The following is a 24880-nucleotide window of genomic DNA, read 5'->3' on the forward strand; positions in this document are numbered from 1 at the left end:
ACCAAACGTACATGCCGCCAGTAAGTCTTTCTCTGTTCTCAGCAGGGTCTTCCAGTTCATGGCGATAAAGTTCATCAGTAGCGCCCTGAGCTCGAAACTGATGCTGTAGCCATGCGTAAGAACCCGCCCAGGTTGATCCCACGGGGAAGCAAGATCTGGTATCACGCCCGTGGCACCTGTGACCGACTCCGTGCCATTCTGGCCTTGAAGTTGCCGTGCGCAGCTCACGAGAACACTGAGATAGACCGCCATTACCTGTGGAGGCGGCTTATTGATGGCGAGTCGAGGAAACAAGGCCAGGATGAGTTTCGCCATCGCTTCGAGCGCTTTGTGATCCTGAATGGCATCTCGGTGAAGTCCAGACGCGGCCTCGTCATTGGTCAGTCTGGGCTGGGAAGAGTCGATAGCAGCACGAGCAATTTGAAGCCATGAATCGACGCAGTCCACCAGGCTCCCAACCTGGATAGGCGCGGTCAGGTCTGGTTGCTCACCCAGCATAGTGCGTGTGAAATCGACCTTCCATGGCTCGCCAACGGCAGCCACTACGTCCACATGTCGTCCCAGCACCCGTAGTATGGTGGTGGTCAAGATTGCTCCCCTTGGAGTGGGTAAATCTTCCTCAGAGATGTGGAAGTCCCATGGGCTGCTGCTCAGTCCATGCATAGTATCAGGGGTCTCGGGTGCTACGCTCAACCACGGGGGGTTTGCGGGAGTCACATCGCGGCTGCAAGGACCGAGATTTGGCGCCCACGAAGAGAGTGTATCATGGTCCCAAGGATTGCACATGTCGCTTAAAAAATCCAATTTGGAGTCGTACTTCGCGATCGCCAGTGCTGCTTCTTTGAAGACCTGGGCGGCGTCTTTGCTGTAATCTGGCCGAGGCAGTTCGTAGCCGAGTCGTTTGCATATGCCGTACAGGCCGAACACCTTGTCTCGATGGTCTGTGGCCCTCAAGCCGTATCCGACCGTCATCAGAATGTCCACTAGGCCAAATGCCGCGGAGAGATCTTCGCCTTCGGCCTTTCGGCGGATAAATTCCTGCAAAGCAATGTGGTAGTCGAGGTAGGCTTTCCAGTGACTAGCCACAATCGCCTGTTGGCTCAGTTTCGAATACGGTAATCTGGTGAAGTCTGCACCAGCCGCAAGAGTTGTGAAATGCATCAAATGCTCGCCAACATAGAAGAATGTTTTCTTGGACAAGGCCACTTCTTGCAGTACCTGCGTATTTCCCCAGTCTTAGTGACACAGCATCACATGGATCCTCACCGCCGCGGCGCTTACCCAGAGTCGCGTGAACCAAGGTAGGCGAAAGAGACCGTATAGTTTGGTATAGGGATATTCGGCCGTTAGCTCTAGAAACCAGAAACTCAGCTGCTAGCACTAGAATGAAAACCTATACTGATCGATACTTACGAAGGGCATCGTCAGCGAGCCGTTCATACTTCTCTCGCATCCGTTTCTGCAGAGGACCTGGCAACTTGGCACCGAGGTAAGCATTTGACAAGCCCTTGAGCGTCTCGATGGCTTTGTCCGAGGCTCTGTCACCGTCGCCGAGAAAGACATTGACCTGCATCGCACGGGAGTATATCTCGTCCATCATAGCGACCTGACCGCTGCGCTCCTCACGGGCTAGTGGGTCATGAAGATCTTGATTGATGCAGATTGAATCGACCCAGATGATACGCGAGAATTTGCCGCGGAGCATGCGATGCAGCGCAGCAGCGCAGCTTGCTGTGATACGGAGTGTTTGTCCGCCTTCGAGCATGATCTCGTCAGTGGGAGAAGGGTCTCCCCAGCAGTACGAAAGAGCGAAATACTCTGGGTGCTGGTCAAGGGTCACCTCGACCAAGGAGCCCCTCAGCGGCGGTTTGGTCGACTCGGAAGTGGGCGACCATGAGTCGTCGGGCATAGCTCTGACAAGATTAAGGATACGGAAGCTCCGTGCTCCATGCAACGGCACATATGCGTATGGTCTGCCATGGCCAGTCCCGAAGCTGGCCGTGCTTTGATGACCGCCTGAGCTTGTGTGTGCACGGACGTGTGGTTGAGTGGTGTGTTGGGCTGGTGTGTTGATAACGCCGCCGTTCTCGGGCTGTGCTGCCTCCGAGGAGCTGGCTTCTGGCAGCTGCGTAGCTTCGCGCTCTCCTCTTGCAAGACGCTGGACGAGTTTCCTGATCATACCCATTCTTGCGATTGTGCCGCCACACAGATAAAGGTTTGACAAACAGAGTCATGTACTTGGTCACAATTGATTAGCTGACCGGGTTGTGGTCATGTTTTTGGTAACATGGACGGTTAGGGGTTAGGATCTCAGCCGCACGGATCCATATTACGCCGCGATTGGCATAAGCGAGCACATACCTGGTCAGGTTCCAACAATAGAGTCGGAAAATGAGTATGAGAAGGGAGTCGATTATTGACTATAAGTTTGCACTACATGAAGCCGGCCTGATTCGCAAATAGCTGCTGCCTCTTCGCCTCAATTAACCCATGATTCCACCAAGACTTATTGTTCGCATGCACGCGGTCCGACTAATCAGGATCGACCTTCTGGCAATTGCTTTCAAACCTTCCGGAGACACGGACAGCGCGTCATGCCATGCATCTCGGAGAATCAGTCATAACATGTACTTTCCCTCGATCGAGATGCCCTTCAAACTCGCCGCGCCTGCGCGTGTCTCTTGTGTGCTGAAGATAAGTAAGGTAGTGGAAGCAACCAAAGATGGCTATCCTAGCGATCAAAGAATCTTTCCACGCGAACAGACCAAGATTGTAAGGACTGAAGTCCTTGTCCCTATTTATTTGTTCCCTCCTTCAAAAGTGTCACTAACTGCGCCATCAAGTACTCATTGAAACTGCTCCATAAGCACTTTCACAGGGACCTAAATGAGATTTTGTTCACGTACCCGCAATTCGCGTTATCTCAGGAATAGACTATGACACGTAGCCGGGACCAAAATAAGGCACTGCTCTTAGGCCAGAAATTGGGTATGCACTGCATAGTTGAATGGCAGAACAGCTGTAGCCCTATGTGGGGATAATTTTTCTTTCGACAGCTTGTAATAGCTTGAAAACAAATCAAGATCTTACAGCCCACCCACAAGCGCTGAGAAGCGAAAAGTATTGTCTGGGGCTCACCACTCTGCGAGGGTATATATGCAGGTAACATTAGCCAACGCGACGACCCCAATGTATATTAAATTATGTAATATTACTACCTCCTCCGGTCATAATACATGGTTTGATATGGGTCTGCATTCACAGTCTGGCATTATATTGTGATACGCGTGCTGTCTTCACGACTCGTTCAAAAGCGGAATTATGACCAATAGTCGGTTATCCATTCGTATCGGAAGCTGAAAAAGTCAAATCCTTATGAAGTGCGTTTAGGATGATGGATTGAAACATACATTTGATTCAGATGAGAGTGCATATATACAGATGGCTTGATTTGTCGAATGAAAAATCATGAAATTCAGAAGGAATGTTGTTTATCTTCAGCTGCACATGCTGACTAGGTAGCATACGATTATCCCCGGACGTATTATGTATTTTACCATTCAGGCCCGTACGTCGTCCCGCAACTGTTTCTCCAAATCACACAGTCCGCCGATTTCTTATTCTGAAGCCAGCCGCACTGGCTTGAAGGCGTCGAGGGTGGCGACCAACCTCACCCAAAGAATGTTTGGCGGGTGAGAGCCATTTGTGATACGCGACAAAACCACGTAGCGCAGACGCCGCTTAGGCGTGCCGAGTACGTAGCGTAACCTTTTATTCGGCTCCGGCACGCTTGATTATATAGCAGATTTGTAGGCTCACGAAACTGAAATAGATAGCGCGTACTACTACTACTACTACTACTCATAATAATAACATGATCAATCTTGGAAATTCAACCCGCTGGGTAACTAGAATTATTCTGGGCTGTTCAGCGACTACATTTGTTTATTGTTGGTTGTGGTTCTACCCAAAGAGGTGTTTTTGTCTAACGCTCATTTTCTGTGGCTACTAGCTCCCTGTACTCTTGAATGCTGTAGAGCTATTTATTCAATATTAATGCACGTACCCCACCAATTCCAGGGGTTTAGCGGTGCTGCGAATCTATCGTGTAATGAACCCTGCCATTAGGCTGGACTAAAAATACACGCTGCGTCTTCTTCGCGCCTAAGCGGCGTCTGCGCTAAAATCCTCATTGCGTGTCAGAAGATGGCTCCATACCAGCCAAACCTCGTCAAAAAGGATGCCAGGGGTGGGGGGGGGGGGGGAGGCAGCCACCTCACCTTCCCCAGGAAAAGGGGCTATGCATACTTACCTGGTAATTTGGCGTAGGGGCTTTCACTTGATTAGGAAGAATCTGACGTAGGATGGTTCTATCATGATAGGCGACTATGGCGGTCAGGTTGAGAGCGCGGAAACAATGGGATCGGTGTTCTTTCCAGAAGCACCAGACAGCACCTCTACAGAGACTTTCCCATTGTTTTCAGAGTGCTTCTTTCGAGCCCTAGCCAACTTCCGAAAGTGTGATAAATTTTTCATGTCGAAACGCATTTAATTGAGTAGGAGACGCTCATCCTCTGTGTAGCATGTATGTGTTGGAATATTAGGATCTGGAAAAGGAGGTAGGTATTTACGCCAAGCACAACCTACGATCAGGTTAGTTGAATGTGTGAATAGAAGGTTCAGAAGGTAAGATCCTGAACTTTTCGATGTCCTTATCTTAGTAACACCATCGCGATATACGTAGATCACAGCCCCTCTATCTTAAGGGCAGGTCATACTTCTCTGACTGTGTGTGTTATGGTGGACACTCTTCATGCAATTTGCAAAGAACCCAGTCTAGGCCTAAAGCTTGAACGTTGAAGCACAGCGGCCAGTTCCAATCCTGATTCCAGTATGAATAGTGTACTTATTACTGTCGAGTGAACATGCAAGGCATGAATGATCCGTGCTCACGGTATAAACTAGAAACAAGACTTCCTCACCACAAGCACAGCGTAGCGTGCCTTAATCTAGGCATGAGGAATATCCAACAGTCGGCGGCGTCTCCCATCTCGTAAGTTACAAGTTCACCATAATAATAACAACCTTTCCAATTGTCCGTCTGTCTCTGACTGCAGTATGTCGTCGCCCGCAAAGATCCTTTGCTATATTATCAATAGAGTTTTTAAGTCCCTCATCTGGCTTATTTCCTCTTTGTTATTTGGGCTACGAGTCAGGAGTGTTGATAGTACAGCATGGTGCACTGAGTAACTAATGCACTAGCTGAGGAACAGTGAAATGGGTCATCTTACATATATTACCCAGGGTGTGTTATTGAAATTCGTAGCTTAGTAAGTACAGTCAGTCAGTCTACCTAGTCTTGAAGTTTTCTGTCTTTTATTAATCGCTTCCGAATTCCTGGAAAAGTGATCAGTAGTGCTCATATCACCGACGCAGTGTAGTTCATGCTGATATGCTCAATCTTCGGCGGGCGAAACCATCCTGAGAAGATGTACGCTCGAAATATGTATTTATAGTTTCTTCAGTGTTTTCCTTGCCCCTTACCCTGATTCAAGATCATAATTGATGTGCTCAGATACGGCAATTAGGAAGACATACTAAGCACAAGGTATAGGGAAATCTGACTTCTCTTCTACAAGTTTTCGAATACTGTTTTTTTTTGTTTCTGTGATCCGGCTTTCTCAATTATCTGTGAACAAGATCCTATTCCACAATACAAGACGAAAGGAAACTGCCGCGGCATAAATGGATATATGCTACGTGGTAAGTGGTAGAAGTGGCGTTCTCCTCTCACACTAATAATCTATAGCTTTACCAGTCGATGCAGACCATTCCGTATACCTTAATGCTACACGCTCACTAACGGGGCAAACTGGTACATGCTTATCATATCTCTAGGAGAAGAACGAAAACTGTCCCCTCCCGCGAAAACCATTATTATTTCCAGCGACGAAGTCTTGTTGAAATTCGGGGCTTGGTCTACTTCTGTATCATGAGCGACAAAGATGGTTAACGGGCCGAGCAAAAAGAGTATGTATTATGTTCGGAGAGGCCATAAGGCTCCGGTACGAAAATGATAGAGAGAATGCAGGGATCGGAGCCAACACGATCTGTTATGTTCGGAGATAGTTTGTTTGCTTTGCAAAATAGCAGTCATTTTGAAGTACTTGCGACCGTCGCAGTTACCTGCCACTACCGCTTAAGCAAGGATCATTGAGGTGCTTCGATGAGTGCCAGGATATCATAGGACGTTTTTGAATCGGAGCCTTATGGGCTCTCCGAGCCTCTGCTCCCGGTATTAGTACTAGGCCACGATATTTTCAAAAAGCAAAAAGGTTGTGCTCGGCTGCACTGTGTAGCGTTATGACATGTTATCGAGATATTGATCCAATAACGAGCCTAAAGGATAAACCACCAGGCGGCTGCCGGTGCTCATAACCCACGACGGACCTACTGCTTCGGATGCAGCGGCATGTGAGCCAAGTCTGCGTTGGCGTATTTGAATATAAGAGTGCTCCTTCAGATATAGGCGTCTATTTATTCTCAGCCCCTTCATAAGTCACTCGCTGGCTTACCTTTCTAGATTGTCTTATATAACTCACTCCATGATGAGGCCTGGAGCGTAGTATTTTCTCACTGTTTATTCTTCTCTTAATAGAAATCCTTAAAGTACGGAAGGATCGATAGAGTAATGAGTGATCATACGGGGTATGAGAAGTATCGATATTACTAGAACGATCTGAAGCTGTAGGATAGAAGATAAAAGACCTGAGACCCTATACAGTAAGACAATGCGTGTCCATCCCAACGGGACAAGAATGGCATGGTAACGTAATAACATAATCCACATAGATGATGTCAACCCTTCTTACATTATAGTCTCTCGAAATCAACTTTACCAGACAAATCACTGGCGCCGCAATACAAGTAGCTAATAAAGTCAAAGATAAGTGTCTGGCTGTTGTACGTCCCCTTTTGTATCGTTTTCATTATAAGGGGAAAAACGCAAAGAAAAGCGGTCTGAGCCAGAACCAGCGTGACAAAAAGTCATCTCCTCCAGGTCGGATAATGGCTGTTTGCGTGCCATATCAATCCAATTTTGGCTTCAGAACATGCCTGGTCATGCGTAGTTATCATTTTCTTTCTTCTATACATCCACAAATTTACCCCCACATGACAATTGATGATGCGCAGGTGCTCGAAATGCCAATACAGAGGGAAGTGAAGAAGTATTGGCGACTCCAAGTCCCTTTTTGTTTGTTTTTGTCTTTCGAATAGCTTTTTGTCGTTTTCTCGATTTGCCGTTTCATTCGCTAAGTCTAATCACAGAGTTCCAAATACAGTGACCCAAAGAGAATAACAAACGTAATCGTTCTCATCTGCGGTTATCGAATTTCCAACCACTTGGGTTATTAGGAGCGTTTGCTAATACTTGGAAAGATCTAATTGGGGTTTACTACTGCCTTTGCAATTGCGATGTCCTCCGTGACGGTGGAATCGTGTGCGTAAAGAAGTTTTTCCCACCTTCGGTATTAATCTACGAATCCGAAATATGGGCATGTGTAAAAGAAGCTTATTTAGAGTGCCTCTACTCTTGAGAATATCAAACAGGACGCCTTCGCTATACCAAGGCAACGATATCATTCTTTACGCGTAGACAATGAGCTATATTCCCCACGTTCTGTTGTTGTAAAAGTGTCGCTGTACTTGTAAATTAGTTATTCTCCACTCACGTACGGGCATTTCTACTTATCAATAGGCGGTGGAACACAGCACTTTCTAGCTCATGCTGCTTATAAGATCATTTAGTCATAAAGAGTTGTTTCCAGGTGGGAAGAAAGCCACGCAGGAAGGAGTTGAAATATCCTCGGAAGAACTCGTGACAAGTCATATACAAGAAGCTATGAAGTTCATCATAATAAAAGGTGTGCCATGAATTACTCGCGGGGAGACAAAAATATACGTTACTTCTTCCCGTCGTAACTTCATGTACACGTTGTACCCTATAGCTGACACGCGCATAACACCCCCTCCATAACTGCCTCCCTCCCTTTCCCCAAAACATCCTATCTGTGCGTCGAATTCGTATCATTCGTAGCGTTTGGTGTGTAGCTATCTAATCTGATGCTCGTGATGCTTCGTTCTGCTATCTCGCACAATTTGTGCCCCGATCGTGCAAATCAAAACTGCTTTCGTCGTCTGTTCTCTATCTTTTTAAGCCAATCATTCATTCCCTTGTAATAACTTTCAAATGGGGAGCGATAGTGATGCCACTGTCGCCGCCTATGGGCGATTTACAAACCATATGGTTTATCTATAGTTCCTGAGTTCCGTATGTACTCTCAACTTTGTGGCTAAATCCATGAAAGTATGCAGAACGTATTCGTGGTACAACGTGCCTATTGTCGTTGTTACTACTGCTGCTACTGCTATAGCTACGAAGGAGGTTGTTGGCACGAGAGCCCTCGATAACGAGGCTGGGGCGGTTGGCGCGACTTTAATGCGGCCGATGAGGGGGTTTTATATATCAATAGCTGAGAGAACAGAGGCTGTAGTAGTAATAGCGACACCGCTGTTAATATGTAGAGTTCTGTAGTACCTCTCCAGCTTAGAGACATAGAGGGCAGTTACCCGCATCCAAAAGAACGTCAAGCTGGTATGAGCTATTCATAGTACGCAACGGAAGTACGTAGCGTAGACGCCGCTTAGGCGTATCATATATATTTCGACCGCCTCCGGTATGACATGTATGATCTATTATGGGATGAACTTATAAGCTCACAGCATTTAATTACGTAACGTCGACTAACAACAATAAATTATAAAGTTGAGGGGTGGGAGGACCGCTGGAGCGCTGCGCGAGCGCAGGGCGCCGGACCATGCGCAGAAGACCGCGCGGCGACTATCAAAAGGCACAAGGGCCTCCTGAAATTCGAGTCCTCCATTCTCATCCAACTACGCACCGGACGACTAAGCACCCGCGCGCTCCTCTACAAGATAGGCGCCCCCGGCGTGACGTCGCCGCTCTGTCGGTGCGAGGAAGCCCTTGAGACTGGGGAACACATCCTCCTCCACTGCGACGCACTTAGAGCGAGCCGGGAAAAGATGTGGCACGACGCCGGTAAGTGCCCGCCGCGCGGGAGCCGCGAGTTAGCAGCGCTACTAGACCAGCCGCAGCTTAGCAAGAAGGTGGCCCGGTGGCTCATCGCGGAGAACCTACTCCCCCACTTCGCTAGAGCGGGCGAGGAGGCCGCGGCACAGGAACAGGGGACGCGGGAAGCACGGGAGGACGAAGCACAAGCGAGAATGCAGCGAACACGAAGCGCAGGCGATGCGGGCACAGGGGCCCCGGGCTGGTTGCCCCGGATACTGAAGCCCACATACACGACGACCTCCGCGAGAGGGAGCGTCGCTGACGATGCGCCCGCGCAGCGCTGACGGGGCGCACGCGCCCCTAGAAATCACACATACCCAGGAGCTGCACCGGCTTAGAGGCGTGGAGGGAGGCGACCAATCTCGCCCAAAGAACGTCTGGCTGGTGAGAGCCATTCGTGATACGCGACGGAACCACGCAGCGAAGACGCCGCTTAGGCGTACCGAATACGTAGCGTATATTTTTTATCCGGCTTCGGTACGGTTTATTATACGATAGATTTGTAGGCTCGCGAAACCTAACTAGGTAACGCGTACTAATAATAATATAAATTATAAAGTGCTCCTGGTTAGAGAATAATTCTTCTACGTTATTGCGCGAAAGCTATCACAGCCTTCAGAGTGAGAGGGGCAGGAGCTGCTAAATAATATCAACACCGTGTGCATTCAATATTATTTATACAGAGTCAAGCTTCTGGTCCTGTTTATTATATGTAAGCTGTCACGATTTAATCAGACACTTCATCAATCCTTCTTCGATCAAGCCCTTTTGAAGATTATTGTTAGCTCGACTTATCACACTTAAAGTTTGTGGCGCGATCCTGCCCGCAATAATATTACGGTAATCATACCAAAAGAAATTCCATACTTAGTATAATTAACCAGAATACTATGTGGAGAGAAACCTATCAGCGTAGACAACGTGATGGCAATATCTACTTGAAGCAACCAGCCTTTACCTGTAATTTTTCCAAGCCTTCCAAGAGAATCGCCGCCCGGCTAACCCTCCAATGTCCTCCGATTCTAGGTAGGAGCGACAGGGTTGATTACAAATTTGAATCCGAACTGTCTATTTGACACAATATGTGAAGCTTTGAAGCTATCTTACGTCTCCGATGCAGGTAAATGGGCATCAGCAGAATATTGTTCTGTAAGACACATGGTGCTGTTTTTCCCTTCCGTTTTTTTGTTTGCGGCAAGCCCTTTGAGTGTATCTACGGCTTGACGACTATTCATTTCCGTGAGCAATATTCACTTCCTGTCTTGTTCTTTTTCATGTGTACTATTTCGTGTGATCAGAGCACGCGTATTATACTTGCTATGAATGCTTCAAAATATTAATAAACATCACTGGTAGCTGCTTCGAGGAACAACATGCATGAAAGAGCAACGACAAACTCTATCAGTGAAATGAGTATTGTTGTCAGCAGATATCCTTCCTCCGAAGAATACTTCATAATGGGTTGCCCGGGTATTAGGTAGTAAATCGTTACGCGTTATGTGAAAGTAATAGTTGGCATACTTGCCCTGGCGTATCAATCGGGCACGAATCTGGCATTCTGCTCTGAGCAAGCGGGTGCACTCTCAGCTACCTGGGATGTTGTGTCTCGTTGCCTTCTGGTCGGTAACGGAGCTCACAGTCGCCCAATCGGCAGGGCAGTGCTTTTATTATCTTCTACATGCTGTAATCATGGCCTGCGCTTCTCGCCGCTCATATTGTCCTTGCCTAGGCTTCCCATTGTTCAGATCCCATCAGCTACATGCCCATTAGTCCGTATAGCTGAAACCACACGTATATTTTAATACTCCCCGTTTGTACTTGAAGGGCCATCGTTCATTCCCAGTTCATCTCGTGACGATATCCAGACACCGCAGAACTCATGTTACGCGGTGTGCCCCACTGCTTCGAAATTGCTCTATATGGCAAGCGAACAGATGTTGACCCTTATTTGAGACCAATCTAGTAAACTCACCCTTGGCGATGTTTCATCCAGCCGTACTTCCATTCTGACATTATCACATGGCAACGCATCCTAGTCTGGCCAGGCCAGACTCCACCGATCCACGGCTCAGAATGGTCAGAAACAGCTCGCGTAGCCTCCTTATATTTAAAGGTTGCCCAATATTTTCTTTCTCCAAGCCTTTTGGGAAACATACTCGTGTAGATGCCCCTTTCGTCGAGTGAGCTAGCTCTCTGCGTGGCAAAGCAGAACCACGCTGCTTTATTTTCCGTGCTCTTTCCTTGCGAACGAAAGAATTCGCGATTCTAAGGAGCAGTACAAAAGCACCGATGATTCAGATATAAGTGTTCATCATCGTGGTGCGGGAACGCGATCGGTATTTAATTAGCCTAAATACAGCATGCGGCAAGCTGGGCCCACCGATTCCCGCAAACCCTGTCTACAGCCTGATACTGATGATGTGTTGTAACTCATGGTTGGGAGAACCACATGGCCCTCGGGATGTTTTTGCCTACTTGACTCAGAGTGCAGAGCACCACTTGGTGACTTATGCTAAATGCAAAGCTAGACACTTGAAAGCCCTTGTTGCCGCATTCAAGCTTTTGGACCAGTTAACGTAACTTCAGGCTGGCAAAGATGTGCGTGCCGCGTTGAACGAAGCATATTTAATTGAGCGGCTGGCATCTGCCGATTGGTGATCTCTCGTTGCGTGCGAGCACATGATCGTACCCCGCCAATACAGGCTGCCTCCGGCTGCAACATCAACATTGATGGCTCCACCTACGATGGACACTAGTCGCGCGTCGGCAGATTACAATGTGCGGGGACCCCGCGTCGATCGTTTCGGCAGATGGTAGCTTCTCGCCTCCTAGCCTCTCACGTTCGGCATTGAATGTGCTTATGGGACGGCGAATACCATGAATATGCCCAGGTATAAAGCCGTTGGTCTTCCCAGGGGTATGTGGTAGACGAGCCTTGGTTTCACCAGAGCAAAAGGACAACGAAATACACATATATATCAACCATGAAACGATTTATCACCGTTGCTACGGCTGTTTTGCTGCCCTATCTAGGTGCAACTCTGCCCGCACCTGGCGAAACCGCTCAAATCCCCCCACCAGTGGCCCTAGCAAATCGACAAGTGTACGTCTGGGCCTGCATTTATTAATTGGCAGGCAGGCAGGTAGATTTTGATCACCGCTGACATGGCCGTCTTGTCCAGTCTTGAGGAAGGGCAGCTAACCTTCCATCCTGCCACGGAACCGAATGGCGTGGGGATACTTGTCGTCCCCGGCGGCGGCTATTCGGGCGTCTCTCTGGATTATGAGGGAGCAAACACCACTGCCTACCTGAACGCGAGGGGCTACGACGCATGGGTACTCAACTACTCAACCGCGGCCACTGCGCCCACGCCGCTGTATCCGAAACCACAGAAAGAGGCTCTTGCCGCGGTTGCTCAGATCCGCAGTGAGAATCGCGTTTCCAAACTGGGCATCTGGGGCTATTCCGCCGGCGGACATCTGTCGGCGATGACTCTGACGGAGCCTGGAGTGGCGCTCGATTTTGGCATTCTGGCATACCCCGTCATCACGATGGACCCAGACTTCACGCACGCCGGATCTCGAAGATACCTGATTGGCGAGAATCCATCGCTGGAGTTGCAAGTCGCAACGTCGGCCGAGACCCGCGTCACGCCGCAAACACCGAGAACCTTCATTTTCCACACTGCAAATGACCCAGTCGTGCCAGTCGAGAACACACTGTGGTTTGTGAGTGCGCTCGCAGCAAACAAGGTCCCTTTCCAGTCGCTGGTGCTCCCCGACGGCAACCATGGAATCGCCTTGGCACTCGCGGACCCCGAGCGAAACTGGACACCCGAGCTGGAGAGATGGATGAAGTATTCGATCTAAGGTGGACTGGTAAGAGAGAAGGTGTGGACGGGTGGGAGGCGTGCAACCATGACCCCTGTCTACTACACGATTTTACGTTTTATGATGTGCATCAATGCCACAGCGCTCCAGTTGACTACAGCGTCGGTCAGCATGCCTCCGCTTCATATTTCAATTAGCTAGCTCAGTGTTCAAACGCAGTTTGGCTTGGCCTGCGATTCGTGACCTAAGCTGGTAACCGGTTGTGCGGCATCCGCTCTACATGACTCGATCGTTGAGCCACTGTAATGGTAAGATTTTCTGATCCATTTGTCGCTGTCAAGTTTTAATCTGGTACTTCTGACTACCGGCGTGTTTCTTTGGTCCAGTGGTTTTCGCAGCCGAATGGAAGTTGGAGTGGCTTGATGAATGGAACTCGATATTCCGCTACGTGAGACGTGGTGGTCCGCCAACGATGAACTAAGTGACCAGCATAGTAGTGCCATCTATCTCTTTGCGCGAAACCATCAAGCTCAGATCCGGAACATGCGCCGCAACCTTGACGGCAATAGGCAACTTTGCCGACTAGGGTATTGCCTGCGAGTGGGTTTGAGAAACCAAGCAGAGGCCGACAGTATCAGCAAAATATATGCACCGTCGAAATACATCGGAAATGGTTCCAACTGGTCAGTCGATCCGTGCCGTGCATCCAGGGATCAGTTGAGCATTGTCCTGCCATCGGCTAGTGCCAAGGGTTGGACACATTGCTAATGCTGCCGCCACACTCAAAGGTGCTGGCCAACGCCTGGCTTGCGGATGTCTCGCCGTGAGCGCATGAATTAAGCGTGGTGACGAAATCTAGCGGTTGATTGGCTCGAAAGACGGGAGTAATACCTCGCAGATTCGACCGACACCACCTGAAGAGCGTGCCTCTTTGTAATCATTAAGCTCCAAGACATGTCTGCACGGTATGCTTGAGGACCGTAGTACTAGCTGAAGCCGCGGCGAATCAAATCGCATAAGGCCTCGCGGCGCTGGCTCCGAGATGAGTGCTTGCTTATTTACAACTATTCACGCCTAAGACATCTGCACACTAGGCTGGAGGTCCTGCTAGTGGCTGAGGACGCGTCGAATTAGATTGGCTCTAGCTTCACAGCGCCAGCTTCGTGCCGAAGTGTGAAATGTCACGCAGACTCCCACAGTCAAGTCCCGAGTTGTCTGAAGCAGTCGATCGCAGCTTCCGGTCGCAGCCTCCAATCACAGCCTCATGGGCATTCTCCGTACTTCCGTCCTCCTCAGATGCACGCGTATCCTCCATTGTTGCGCATTACCTGCGAATCAACGACGCGAGGGTTCCGGCTGTGCGAGCAGCGGGCATCTGCACACGCTTCTGTGCCTAGGAAACATGCTATGGTCGCGCGAGACACAGCCTCAGATCGACGTGCATGATGACGTGGGATTGACAGGATCAGTAGTGGGCGCCCGTCCACTAGGGTGTGGCCGCAGTACCACGGGTCCTTCCGCTGGGCACTTGAGCGCTGCGGGAGGGAGGGGGGTCAGATATGACCGAGGTGAATCTAGCAGCGGGAGCGGCGGTGCTGCCGCAGGCCCAATCTCACATCCCGTCCTTGTTTCCTCCTTGTTCGATACGCAAGATCGTGCGCCAAGTCATGGCATGACTCTGGTCATGTCGTCTTGAGAGCCACTTGCATTGTCGGGTCTTCCAGCTGAGAGCGCCAACGAGCGCGATGTGAGTCGAGAAATCCAGGTTCCTCTATGCAAAAAGGCCTGGTCTGCAGTACGACCCGCTGCCGCGCGACTTCCAAAATTCTGGTTGGAGCCAGCACCAGAGCGAAGATATGGAGGGAGGGACCTGACAGATATGTCAGATCTCCGGGGTCAGGAAAGCAAGATTCTGCAGCTTTGTCACCTGGAGGCGGCTTCAGATCTGTCAGGTTTTTGATGCAGGTGAGCTGTTGACCAGGGTCCCGAGATCTTTGGATCGTAGTGCCGCATGAAGGAGATAAAGAAATCCAATCCCATTGGCTCGGAGAAACATCCGATGGCGTTCAGTGAGTCTATGCCTACCCATCAGTGAACCCGTCATGGACGAAAGGCGCAGCCCCCAGTCAGGCCCAACAAGGACTGCTCTTGGGCATGGGAAGACGTCAGCCCATACCGGCCGCGATCACGGAGCCAGGCGAGTCTGATCCAGGTTGGCGCCTGTCGAGCTTCTTGGTTAGTATCCAGACATAAAGCGCACTGCCCTTTGCGGGTGACCGAGGTTTCCTCACAGACAGTGCTCAGCCAGTCTAACGGCCGCGATAACAAGGCATGCGGAACGTCGGACGACTCCAGGGGAAAGACAGGGACCATGCATAGTGGATGGCACTATCGACAAGAACAAGGATAGGCAAGGCGGGGATGGTGATGGCTCGATCCGATGCCGATAAAGTTGCGGCCGCCATCTCAGCTGGCTTCAACCTACATACTTGCATACAGACATATATGTCAGCGTCCCGCACCGCCTTCCTGTTGGCAACAGCTATTGGCGACATCTATCTACATGCCACTTACGAGCAGGCATCTCGATCAGCCGCACTTTGGGATCACACGACCCAGGCATGCATGATGCAAGCTAGTGTGTGAGAAGAATGGAATGGAAAGCTGCAAAGACGGCTGACACACACTGGTGATGCTTCCAATCATCGTGCATGTCGAGCTCGCGGATCAGCGAACACCCCAGACCGTCGTGTCATTGTTGTAGCTGAGCTGCTCTGGGAGAGATCCCTGTTGTGCATGGGCATTTCCTTTTGCTGCCACCTGCCCCTACCATCTCGAGACATCCTATCTAGGTCAAGCCGATGTAGCATGGCCACACCCAGACACCACAACGTCCACGACGCGTATGTCGATGACGGGCTCATCCTTGTCGCGATAGGTCCATGGGGGGCTGAGATATCCTGTTCTGGGCCTTACCGACCGTCTCACCTACCTGGCGTGGCCAATAGGGCTGCGGGGTGCTCCGGAGACGCCCCCGACATTACGTTGCTCGACGCTGCTGAGCTCGAATCCCTGCTGGCCGGTGCCCAGCCGTGCACGCCACATTCAACTTGGCGCTCGCGTTGAGGGTCTTCCCATTCTCCCCGGCAGCCGGCATATATAGCACACAATCCAGAGCTCAGGTCTGCATTTGTCCCTGGCCCTGGACGTGTCGAGCCTGCCCGACATGACTGGCCTTGTTAAGACAGGAGACACGTTTGATGTCCCCCTCGCCCTCCTGACGACACCTAGGGCTTAGGATGGAAGTTGCCGACGAATGGGCCGCCTCATTTTGCCTTATGTGTGAGCAGTCGAGCCCTGGCGGCGACTTCTGTTCTCCGTTTTGTTGTATGACCAACTACCAGAGCACGGCAATATCCGACTCCGACTCCACGGGGAGCTTTGGCACCACAACAGGCTCGTCTTCTACTGCCGACAAGGGTGGTGGTCTGAAGCAGGACATGGTTGTGTTGGCTCAAGCCAAAACCCCTGGGACATCATACCGGCAGGACACCATCCGCGGCCCGAATCCAGCGATATCAGACTTGGAGCACTTTCGCTTGCTTACGCCTCAGTCGCAACATTCCCTTCCGGCAAAACCGCATCCGCCGAGCACACTCCTGCCATCATGCACGGCTGGCCAAGTTATCGAGTATCTGGGCACCACACACCCCTATGAAGATAGCGGTGGGCTTCTGCATCACGGGACAACAGCGTTCCCCTCCGACGTGACCCAGCAAGGTCCTCAAGAGACGGCTTCCTTGTTCTGTACACGCAGCGGCATTCGGCCAGATACATCGACCGTGGAGCCTACTCAGAAAAGAAAGAGACCAAGCTCTCGTCCCAAAAGGCGCAAGGTAGTACAATACAGACAGCTTCTACCATGGGAGCGCCTTGAGCAGGCCAGGCAGATCAGGCGTCTCGACCACTGCGACGATCTCACATGAGCAACAACACCCCTCGTTTTCCAACACGTGGGTGGAAACACATGCATCACGCCCATGCTTCCGCATGTAGGAGCATTCGGCACACTCTCCTTAAGTCTTCACTTCGCTAGGTGCGCCATGTGCTCGTTCTGGCAGCCAAACTCCTGGTCATCGCAGTATTTCACGCATATCTACCACGACCATTGAGGCTTTCTGTCACCTCATCCTGTGCTCGGCGGCCCCAGCGTAACTCTTCCGCGTCATCGTGTCGGAATTGCTCCTTCTATTTGATTTTCTGTCTGACCTCTTCGGTTTTCTCCTACCGGCTTCGGCCCGTTGTATCGGATTTTGTTGTTCCTAAGCCCCCTCTGTGTTTCTGCAGAAACAATGATACCCTTGGCATTATGGTCACGGTGCGCTCTTTCCTGCCCGTCAGGCCAGTGTTTTCGTCGTTTTCTCCTTGGAGGGAAAGCAGTTAGTATCAGCCTAGCGGCGAAGTACATCAGCACCACATAAAAAGGCGGGTGGCTGATCACGTAAGAATAGATATGTCCATGGAAACTCACTTGCATTGGTCTATTCCCGCGTACAACGAGATAAATATTGGATTTCCTCGGTCAATCTCGGCACCATAACGCTGTTGGAGTTTATCTCAAGTACCATTCTAGTATGTGTCTGCCAGTGAATTGCCAGGTCTGTTTTGTACATTCGAGTAGAGCTTGGCTTGACGTTGATGTGACGACTTTGCCCAGAGACCACACACCCACGTCTCCTGACCAAGCGTACTCGGAACCATCGAGCCGCCCGTGGGAAGGCGTCGTATAAAGTTCAACACGCGCAAGTGACCGAACTAGGCAAGCTGCTGTGTCGCTTTCAACCTTGAGATCGTTGTGATGTGCGAGAACGAGTGGCGTGCGCAGTGCTCAGCTTGGACTACCCTCGACATTTGTCAAATTCAAGTAATGAGCAGCTTAGTGCCTCATCAGCTATCTCGCAGGGCGAGTGTAGGATGTGTCATGTGCAGCCAGAGGACACTGGTCTACTCTTGTGTGCTATCGTCCTTTGCGCCAATGCAAGTGGTCGTGTGCCATGCACCGCCCTGCGCAAAAAGAACAGAAGAGGTTACGGAAACACATTTTCCCACAGGTTAAGAATGACAAAAACACCTCCCTTTGAGCCCGTCGGACTTTGATGATGGGCCCATGCTTCTGGTGTGCCCAGTCGACTCTTAGCACGTTGGACTGTCTCACGACATCGAGTCTGTCTCAGATCTCCCGGCCTGACATTTCCGTTTTCAGGATTCTCCCGGCTCGGGAGGATGCGTTCTCGTATTCCTGTGGCAGATACGATTTACATGCTTATCTGCATGGGCCATACCAACATCATTGTGCTCGAATGTGCATGTGGTGCGTAGCCATGAGGTCTTCATCGTGGCTCGCAGATATGACCGGACAGCGCAGACCTAGGGTGAGGGTTGTAGAAGAGTGATGGCTAGGTCCAGGTGGTGACTGTTCTTCGGACACCATTGGGAAACGCCCACGAGAACGACGGCTGCGATTTCAAGGGACACTCCCTGGAAACGATGACAAATCTACGGACATCGTGATTGAGGTACAGGCCAGCGCTTTCTCCGTTGCCGTAAACACGCTCCCCGCCTGCTGATAGGGGTAAACAACACGGGACATACCTGCAATGCCACGATATCATGCTCCGGATCGATACATATCAATTGCCAGCAAATCTCCGCGGTTGGTGCGGGCAGAGATGCAGGAAGGTTGCGGCCCTGTCGTGGCAATCAATCACCGCCTGGGTCAACGAGCCCACGATGGGCAATCACCGGCTCTCCAAAGGCCGAGTTGCCTGCTGCCCGGGAGTCTCACGGCCTTGATCACCTTTTGACGTGACGCGATCTTGTGTGCTGGAAAAGCCTGGCGTAGTCGTCATGCGTGAAGCCCATGGCTATTTAGAGGCGGATGACCACCCCAATGCCAGCCACGCTTGCTGATGCGCATGCGCAGACATGGCAGACATGGCTGCGATCGTGCTCTCACCGGGTGAGTCACTAACAGGCAGCAAGACTGTCGCACGCGTGCTTGTTTGGCAATCAGCAGCGCGGCAGCACACGGCGATAGAGTTGTAAGCACCGTTGTGCCCGAAGGCTGCGTTGTTGCCAACTCGCCCTCTGGATCATCCCCAGTGCGTCGCAGGCGGCACCTTCTCGGCCCCGGCCACGAGATCCACGAAGTCTGGGGCCTGGTGGTGCCGAGTCACTAACGGCGCATCGCCAACCACGTCACCGACTTTCTGCGGCGGCTCTGAGTTGACCCTGCCTGTGCCTGCTCAATTGATTTGTCAGGCGGGGCCGCTCTGGTGCTGCAGTACACGACATGGAGGCGCCTCTGGTGGGACTCGGGGACAGAAGTATCTTTTTGGGGGGCCGGCAGCCACCCACTGTGCTGGACACTGGGGACAGATAGGGACAGGGGCGGGGCCGGGAACGGACCATTTGTGCGGCACAAAGAAGTGCCATGGCAGAGAGAAACTGGGCAGCGCAGAAAAGTCTGTTTTGGCTCGGCACCCCACTAGCCAGATGTCGCTTGGTGAGCTGCTCCCTTGATGAACTGTTTTCTGGCCTTCCACAGATGGCGTGTCAGTTTCGGACTTAAGCCCAGAGATCGTGGTCGCGTCGGAGCCCTGAGCAGTGTGGCGTCATTGACTTGGCCTGTCTCTTGGAGCAGAGCAGGCATCCGAGTTGAGCAGCTACTCGCGACCAGCCCGGTGTCTCTATCCTCGCCCATGCTGTCTTCTGTCGACAATGACGCGTCCAAGCTCGCCCGTGCCCAACGAGCATAGAGGCTGTGGCAAAAAAAAGCGTGGCATGATGGCATTGCGGAACTCGCCCGCTGGCAGAGGTACAGAGTTCAGAGCCGCCCCCACCAGCGTCAGCACTGTAAATCTAGCAAGCCGCACTTTCGCACGTGGATCGTCCCGATGCGTGTTAGCACGGACACACTCCCTCGCTACCAAAGCTTTGCAAAGCAGGGGGGGCCCCTGGAAATAGCGGGCGGCCCGTCGGACTTTACGCTTTCGTGGTCTTCGCGCCGCGACACCCTCGACACGGCTGCTGGGGACTATGACGGAGATGGATCGGATCGAGGGGATTCCCGCGCTAGTCCTGATGATGCCATGATGCCACTACCGACGAGCTCTCGCGGGGCTCGCGTGCGCAGATAAGAGACCAGCGCCCCTCGCCCTCTTCAGTGTAGCGCATCCAACACTTGACTCTGTCCTCTCACATCTCAACTCTCTTGACTACACACTCCTGCACGAACGAGCTCGATACCCAAGCAATCCTTACGTCGAAAAAATACCCTTGACGATTCCAAAAACTTCGCCTGACACCATGGCTGCCAACGACAAGTTTGAAGGCTGGCTCGGCCTCGACAAGGAGTCGGTTAACGGCAACATGCAATGGGGTGAATTCGAGCCCAAGAAGTGGTCCGAGGCGGACGTTGATATCGAGGTAGAGTGCTGCGGCATCTGTGGCTCTGATGTAAGTCTGCTGATGCGGTGGTGTCGTGAGGTGGAGGTGAGGGTTGCGGATGGTACACCACCACCAATCCCGGAGTGCAGCAGAAGGCTAACGGAATTTTCTCTGGGCAGCTGCACATGCTCAAGTCTGGCTGGAGCCAAACTCCCTACCGTGAGTGCCGTCCAAGCATTCTCCTCCTCCCCCTCCTCCTTTTTGCTAACTAATCTCTACAGCTTGCGTTGTTGGCCACGAGATTGTTGGCAAGGCCGTCCGCGTCGGCTCCGAAGTCAAGGATATCAAGGTTGGCGACCGTGTCGGTGTTGGTGCGCAGGCGCGGTCGTGCCTAAAGCCCGACTGCGAGGAGTGCTCGACGGGCCAGGAGAACTACTGCGGCAACGGCAATGTCAGCACCTACGGTTCCATCTATCCCAATGGCGAGGGCAAGTCCTATGGTGGCTATGCCAAACACAACCGCACCCACAACCGCTTCGTCGTCAAGATTCCCGAGGGTCTCTCCTCAACTGACGCCGCGCCCATGCTGTGTGGCGGCATCACCGTCTTCTCCCCGCTCAAGCGCAACGGCGCCGGTCCGGGTAAGAAGGTCGGCATCGTCGGCGTCGGCGGCCTCGGCCACTTTGCGGTCCTCTTTGCCCGCGCGCTCGGTGCTGACAGGGTCGTTGCCATCTCGCGCAAGGCTGACAAGCGCGAGGACGCCCTCAAGCTCGGCGCTGACGAGTACATTGCTACCGACGACGACAAGGACTGGGAGAAGACACACAAGCGGTCACTCGACCTCATCATCAGCACCGTCTCGAGCGCAAAGATGCCCCTGACCGGCTACCTCGGCCTGCTCCGCGTTCACGGCACATACATCCAGGTTGGTGCTCCCGACGGTGGCGAGCTCCCCCCTGTCAACGCGTTCACTCTGCTCGCCAACGGCATCAAGCTCGGCGGCAGCGGCATTGGCAGCCCCGACGAGATCAAGGAGATGCTGCAGCTCGCGGCCGACAAGAAGATCAAACCGTGGGTCCAGACTCGGCCGATGAAGGATGCCAACGCTGCTATTGTCGACATGACGGCTGGCAAGGCTCGCTACCGCTATGTCCTGCAGAACTAGACTGGAGTCCTGTTGTTGGCATTTGGCGAAAAGCTGGGGTGTTATGGCGTATGACGGATTAGATAAGACTGAATGAAATCGATGGAATCGTTTAGTTACTAGCTTGTCTTGAGCAAAGCCGCGCAGGATAAGCGACAACATGGATTTCGTGTCAATCTCGTGTGTGCACCATTCAGTGATATGGATTGAGTTGCACGGACTTTCGCCAGGTACAGACACGACACTGTGATGGTTCATTTCCAGGCAGTCGACTGCGGATGAAGGCACGACGCATGCAGGTCATTCAGTTGAGAACGAAGACAACCATAACGCTTACATGATGAGTTTACTGTATCTGGCAGTCCATCCAGTCATCCATACACGGGGTGCTTGTCGAATTCACGCCGTAAAACCACATCCTTACCCGTCATGTACCCGTACATTGTGAGTCGCCGCTATCTTGAACCTCTGGATCTCTGAGCCATCATACACAAAGCCCAATGCAAGCATAGTGCTTCTGCTCTGTGTCGCCTCACACATCTATTGGGACGACTGGCCTCGTTACCTCGTGATTGGGAGCCTCAATGTACACATAACAGATATACCAGAACCGGAAGGTATTTCCATGTCAGGCGTGCAAGCTCAGATGTGATCGCGTATTGTCTAATCTACACAAATCTCCCGAGTTCCTTGTCAACCCACTACTCAAAACCGAGCTGAAGAGTATACTTGAGCGGCGTGATACCGGTGATATAAACTTGGTGGCCCACCAACTCTAGCTTGCCGTTCATCCAGCTGTATTGCTCTCCGGCGCCACTTAATAGCCGACCATCGCCCAACCCTGGGCCAAAGCTGATGGTATTTTGCCCAGATGCGGACGTGTACCTGCCTGTGCCCTCAATAAGATGATACGTCTCTGCGCCATCCGCCTCGGTGGTGTCCTCGAGCTTCTTCAGCCCGCCCTCGGCCGAGGACGAAAAGGTGCCGTTGGGGCGGAAGGTGAGCTCGAACATGACCTCCACATCCTGCTCTCCACTGACCTCAAATTCGAGATCGTAACCCGCGTCGGTCGGCACAACCTTGACCTCCGTCTGCAGCCGACGCAGGGTCTTGGGGCGGTTCTCAAAGTCGAGCATGGCGTAGAAGCGGCCATCGGGAGTCGAGCGAGAGAGGGCATAGGTCGCATTGGCGTTGATGTGCTCAGGCTCCATGGGTAGGAAGTAAGGTACCTCGTACACGTTACCCAGGGTCGTCACCCCGTCGGTGCTGCTGTAGTTGAGCCCGTTGGAGCGGAAATGGCCCATGGTGAAAAAGTTGGGCAGCATGCGGACCGCCTCGAGAACCGCGTCCCCATTCCACGCTCTGAAGAAGGTCGGATTCGTCGACAAGCCCGAGCCGAAGCGATTGAAAAAGGGAGATTGCTGATGCTGCGCTGTATACCAATCAGTGCCACCGAAGACGGTCGTTGTAAGGTTGCCCTTGCGCGCGCGGACAAGGTTGGCAGTGGCGTAATGCTTAGAAAACCTATTCCCAAAAGGGTTTTCAGGCTCTGGAAGCAGTGCTGCGAGCTCCGGTCGCTCGACGAGGGTGCCTAGGTAGTCGCCGAGCTTGGCTGGGATGAGCTTCTCGGTCAGACGGACCATCGCGGCGAAGCGGCCACTGTTGTCGCGGAGGGCGAGTTCGCGGAACAAGGGGTACGAGTCAGCCAGGTTGCTGCCGGGCGACTGTCTCTGGTCCTGCCGGCGGCTCTGCACTGTCTCGATCTCGCCGCTGATGGGCTCCGTATGCTCGATGATAAGCTCGAGGTTGCGACGGACATAGTCGTATAGCTCTGGGCGATTGAGCTCGCGAGCAACAGAGATCAGGGACGGGTTGGTCACGGCGCTGTAGTAGATGGGGCTACGCTCAGAATATATCCCGTCAGCGTCGATATCGATCCCCTCCGCGAGCCATTGATCAACGCGCCGTACGAGGGTCTCGTTGCCCGTGATAGCCGAGATGTGAGCAAGCGCACCGCAGAGCTTCCATCTATGATTAGGAGTATGCGCCCCCCCAAGAGAGGCCGGTCCCGCCTTCTCGAGCATGCCACGAATCTTGTCGGCGCGGGCCTGGGACGAGGGAAAGTCGTCGTTCTCGAGAAGGCGGACAAGCATACTGTAGTCGTCGATCAAGAAGCCTGTATCTGGGGGAGAGTGTCTGTTGCCCACTGTGTACGTGCCGTCGTCATGCTGGAGGCGAACGAGGGCTGCCAGCATCTCGTCGACAAGTGGCAGCACGCTCGCGTCATGGTAGTAGGTCGAGTTGGGCCACACGAAGGGAGCTATCACCTGCCGCACCGCGTGAGCGACTCCACGCGGCTCGCCCGCAAATATGTTCTCCTTGCCGTCAATGACAGACTGCACCTGCGCATCAGCTGCGGCCGTGAGAATCTCGAGGCTGGCCCAGTCGAGCACGGGTGGTGTGTCCTGGCGAGCACTTAGGGGTGACCCCACAACCGTGGCAGAGAGCAATGTAACGCCCACGGCCCCGAGGGTGACGCCTAGAAAATGACGAGAGATCATGACGGCAGTGGGAGCAGGTGCAAAAAAGGGATGCTTGGAGGCTGGACCCAGAGATAGAGTCTCCTTAGAGTCGTGCCAACCCGTGAGGGATCGGGGTCGCCATGAACAGACAGGACGGTTACATCACGACAGCTTTATATCCCAACAAAGCTCTTGGCCGTGCCTGCGTCGGCTCAATGCTTCCCGAGGCCCGTGATCGGTATTCCAGCAGCCACCCTGGTGGCCCTAGTCGCTTGATCACCGGGACATGCTCCGATGAATACACCGGCCTTCCCCGTGGGGAAAAGGCAGGACACAAATTGGCAGCCGTGACCGAAGCCGACTTGGCACCCCTGTGGCTTGGCTGATGTTCTGAGCAAAATCGCCGAGACAAACCCTTGGCGAATGCTACTCCGCAATCCCAGGCTGGGCAAACAGGCTGCTCCAGTTGTGAGGTCATGGCTACAGCCAGCTAAGAACCCAGATCAACGAGGTTGTTGTAGATATCTGGCCTAGTCGGCAACGTGCCAAGGGACAGCGGACCAGTTTAGCTCCGCTGGGCAGGCCATCGGGGAATCAGAACACGGGCAATCAAGTGGGGAAAGGCGATTGGTCTACCTGCCAGCAGGCTGTGGTGAGAGTCGTACGCTGTTCTTGTGCTAGACGGAGAGTGGCAAGCCCGCGAGTCGTGGGTCAGAGATTAGCTCATATGCATAAAAGATGGCCTGGGCAGCGTACACGGAACCCGCGTCCGTCGCTGCC

General features: G+C 52.3%; 5 protein-coding genes across 5 annotated transcripts; 3 read left to right on the plus strand and 2 right to left on the minus strand.

Annotated features, from left to right (window-relative positions):
* Positions 1-376: 376 nt before the first annotated feature.
* B0I36DRAFT_331784 (uncharacterized protein) lies at positions 377-1161 on the minus strand (the record flags this gene model as incomplete). The annotated part of the gene is made up of 1 exon (XM_046155028.1): positions 377-1161. A coding segment is annotated over one exon (785 nt), but the record flags the coding sequence as incomplete, so codon positions are not given.
* A 10839-nt stretch (positions 1162-12000) lies between these two features.
* B0I36DRAFT_274251 (Alpha/Beta hydrolase protein) lies at positions 12001-13400 on the plus strand. Its single transcript, XM_046151347.1, has 2 exons — positions 12001-12257; positions 12337-13400. The coding sequence occupies exons 1-2, from the start codon at positions 12139-12141 to the stop codon at positions 13022-13024; spliced, it is 807 nt and encodes a 268-aa protein (XP_046008197.1). The 5' UTR covers positions 12001-12138; the 3' UTR covers positions 13025-13400.
* Positions 13401-16284: 2884 nt separating this feature from the next.
* On the plus strand, positions 16285-16971 carry B0I36DRAFT_352861 (uncharacterized protein; the record flags this gene model as incomplete). Its single annotated transcript, XM_046157156.1, has 1 exon — positions 16285-16971. One exon carries the CDS (start codon positions 16285-16287, stop codon positions 16969-16971), a length of 687 nt encoding a protein of 228 aa, XP_046008198.1.
* Positions 16972-20081: 3110 nt separating this feature from the next.
* Positions 20082-21754, plus strand: B0I36DRAFT_331789 (NADP-dependent alcohol dehydrogenase C). Its single transcript, XM_046155029.1, has 3 exons — positions 20082-20503; positions 20614-20653; positions 20716-21754. The coding sequence occupies exons 1-3, from the start codon at positions 20354-20356 to the stop codon at positions 21597-21599; spliced, it is 1074 nt and encodes a 357-aa protein (XP_046008199.1). The 5' UTR covers positions 20082-20353; the 3' UTR covers positions 21600-21754.
* Positions 21755-22279: 525 nt separating this feature from the next.
* On the minus strand, positions 22280-24139 carry B0I36DRAFT_352863 (uncharacterized protein; the record flags this gene model as incomplete). The annotated part of the gene is made up of 1 exon (XM_046157157.1): positions 22280-24139. The coding sequence occupies one exon, from the start codon at positions 24137-24139 to the stop codon at positions 22280-22282; it is 1860 nt and encodes a 619-aa protein (XP_046008200.1).
* Between the last annotated feature and the right edge of the window lie 741 nt (positions 24140-24880).

This window comes from Microdochium trichocladiopsis (genome assembly GCF_020744255.1).
Source record: "Microdochium trichocladiopsis strain MPI-CAGE-CH-0230 chromosome Unknown B0I36scaffold_9, whole genome shotgun sequence".
Lineage (NCBI taxonomy): Eukaryota > Fungi > Ascomycota > Sordariomycetes > Xylariales > Microdochiaceae > Microdochium > Microdochium trichocladiopsis.

Coding starts and splice junctions, on each gene's coding strand:
- B0I36DRAFT_331789 (XM_046155029.1), top strand. CDS start 20,354: ATGGCTGCCAACGACAAGTTTGAAGGCTGGCTCGGCCTCGACAAGGAG. Junction 20,504..20,613: donor GCGGCATCTGTGGCTCTGAT/GTAAGTCTGCTG, acceptor TTCTCTGGGCAG/CTGCACATGCTCAAGTCTGG. Junction 20,654..20,715: donor CTGGAGCCAAACTCCCTACC/GTGAGTGCCGTC, acceptor TAATCTCTACAG/CTTGCGTTGTTGGCCACGAG.
- B0I36DRAFT_274251 (XM_046151347.1), top strand. CDS start 12,139: ATGAAACGATTTATCACCGTTGCTACGGCTGTTTTGCTGCCCTATCTA. Junction 12,258..12,336: donor GCCCTAGCAAATCGACAAGT/GTACGTCTGGGC, acceptor CGTCTTGTCCAG/TCTTGAGGAAGGGCAGCTAA.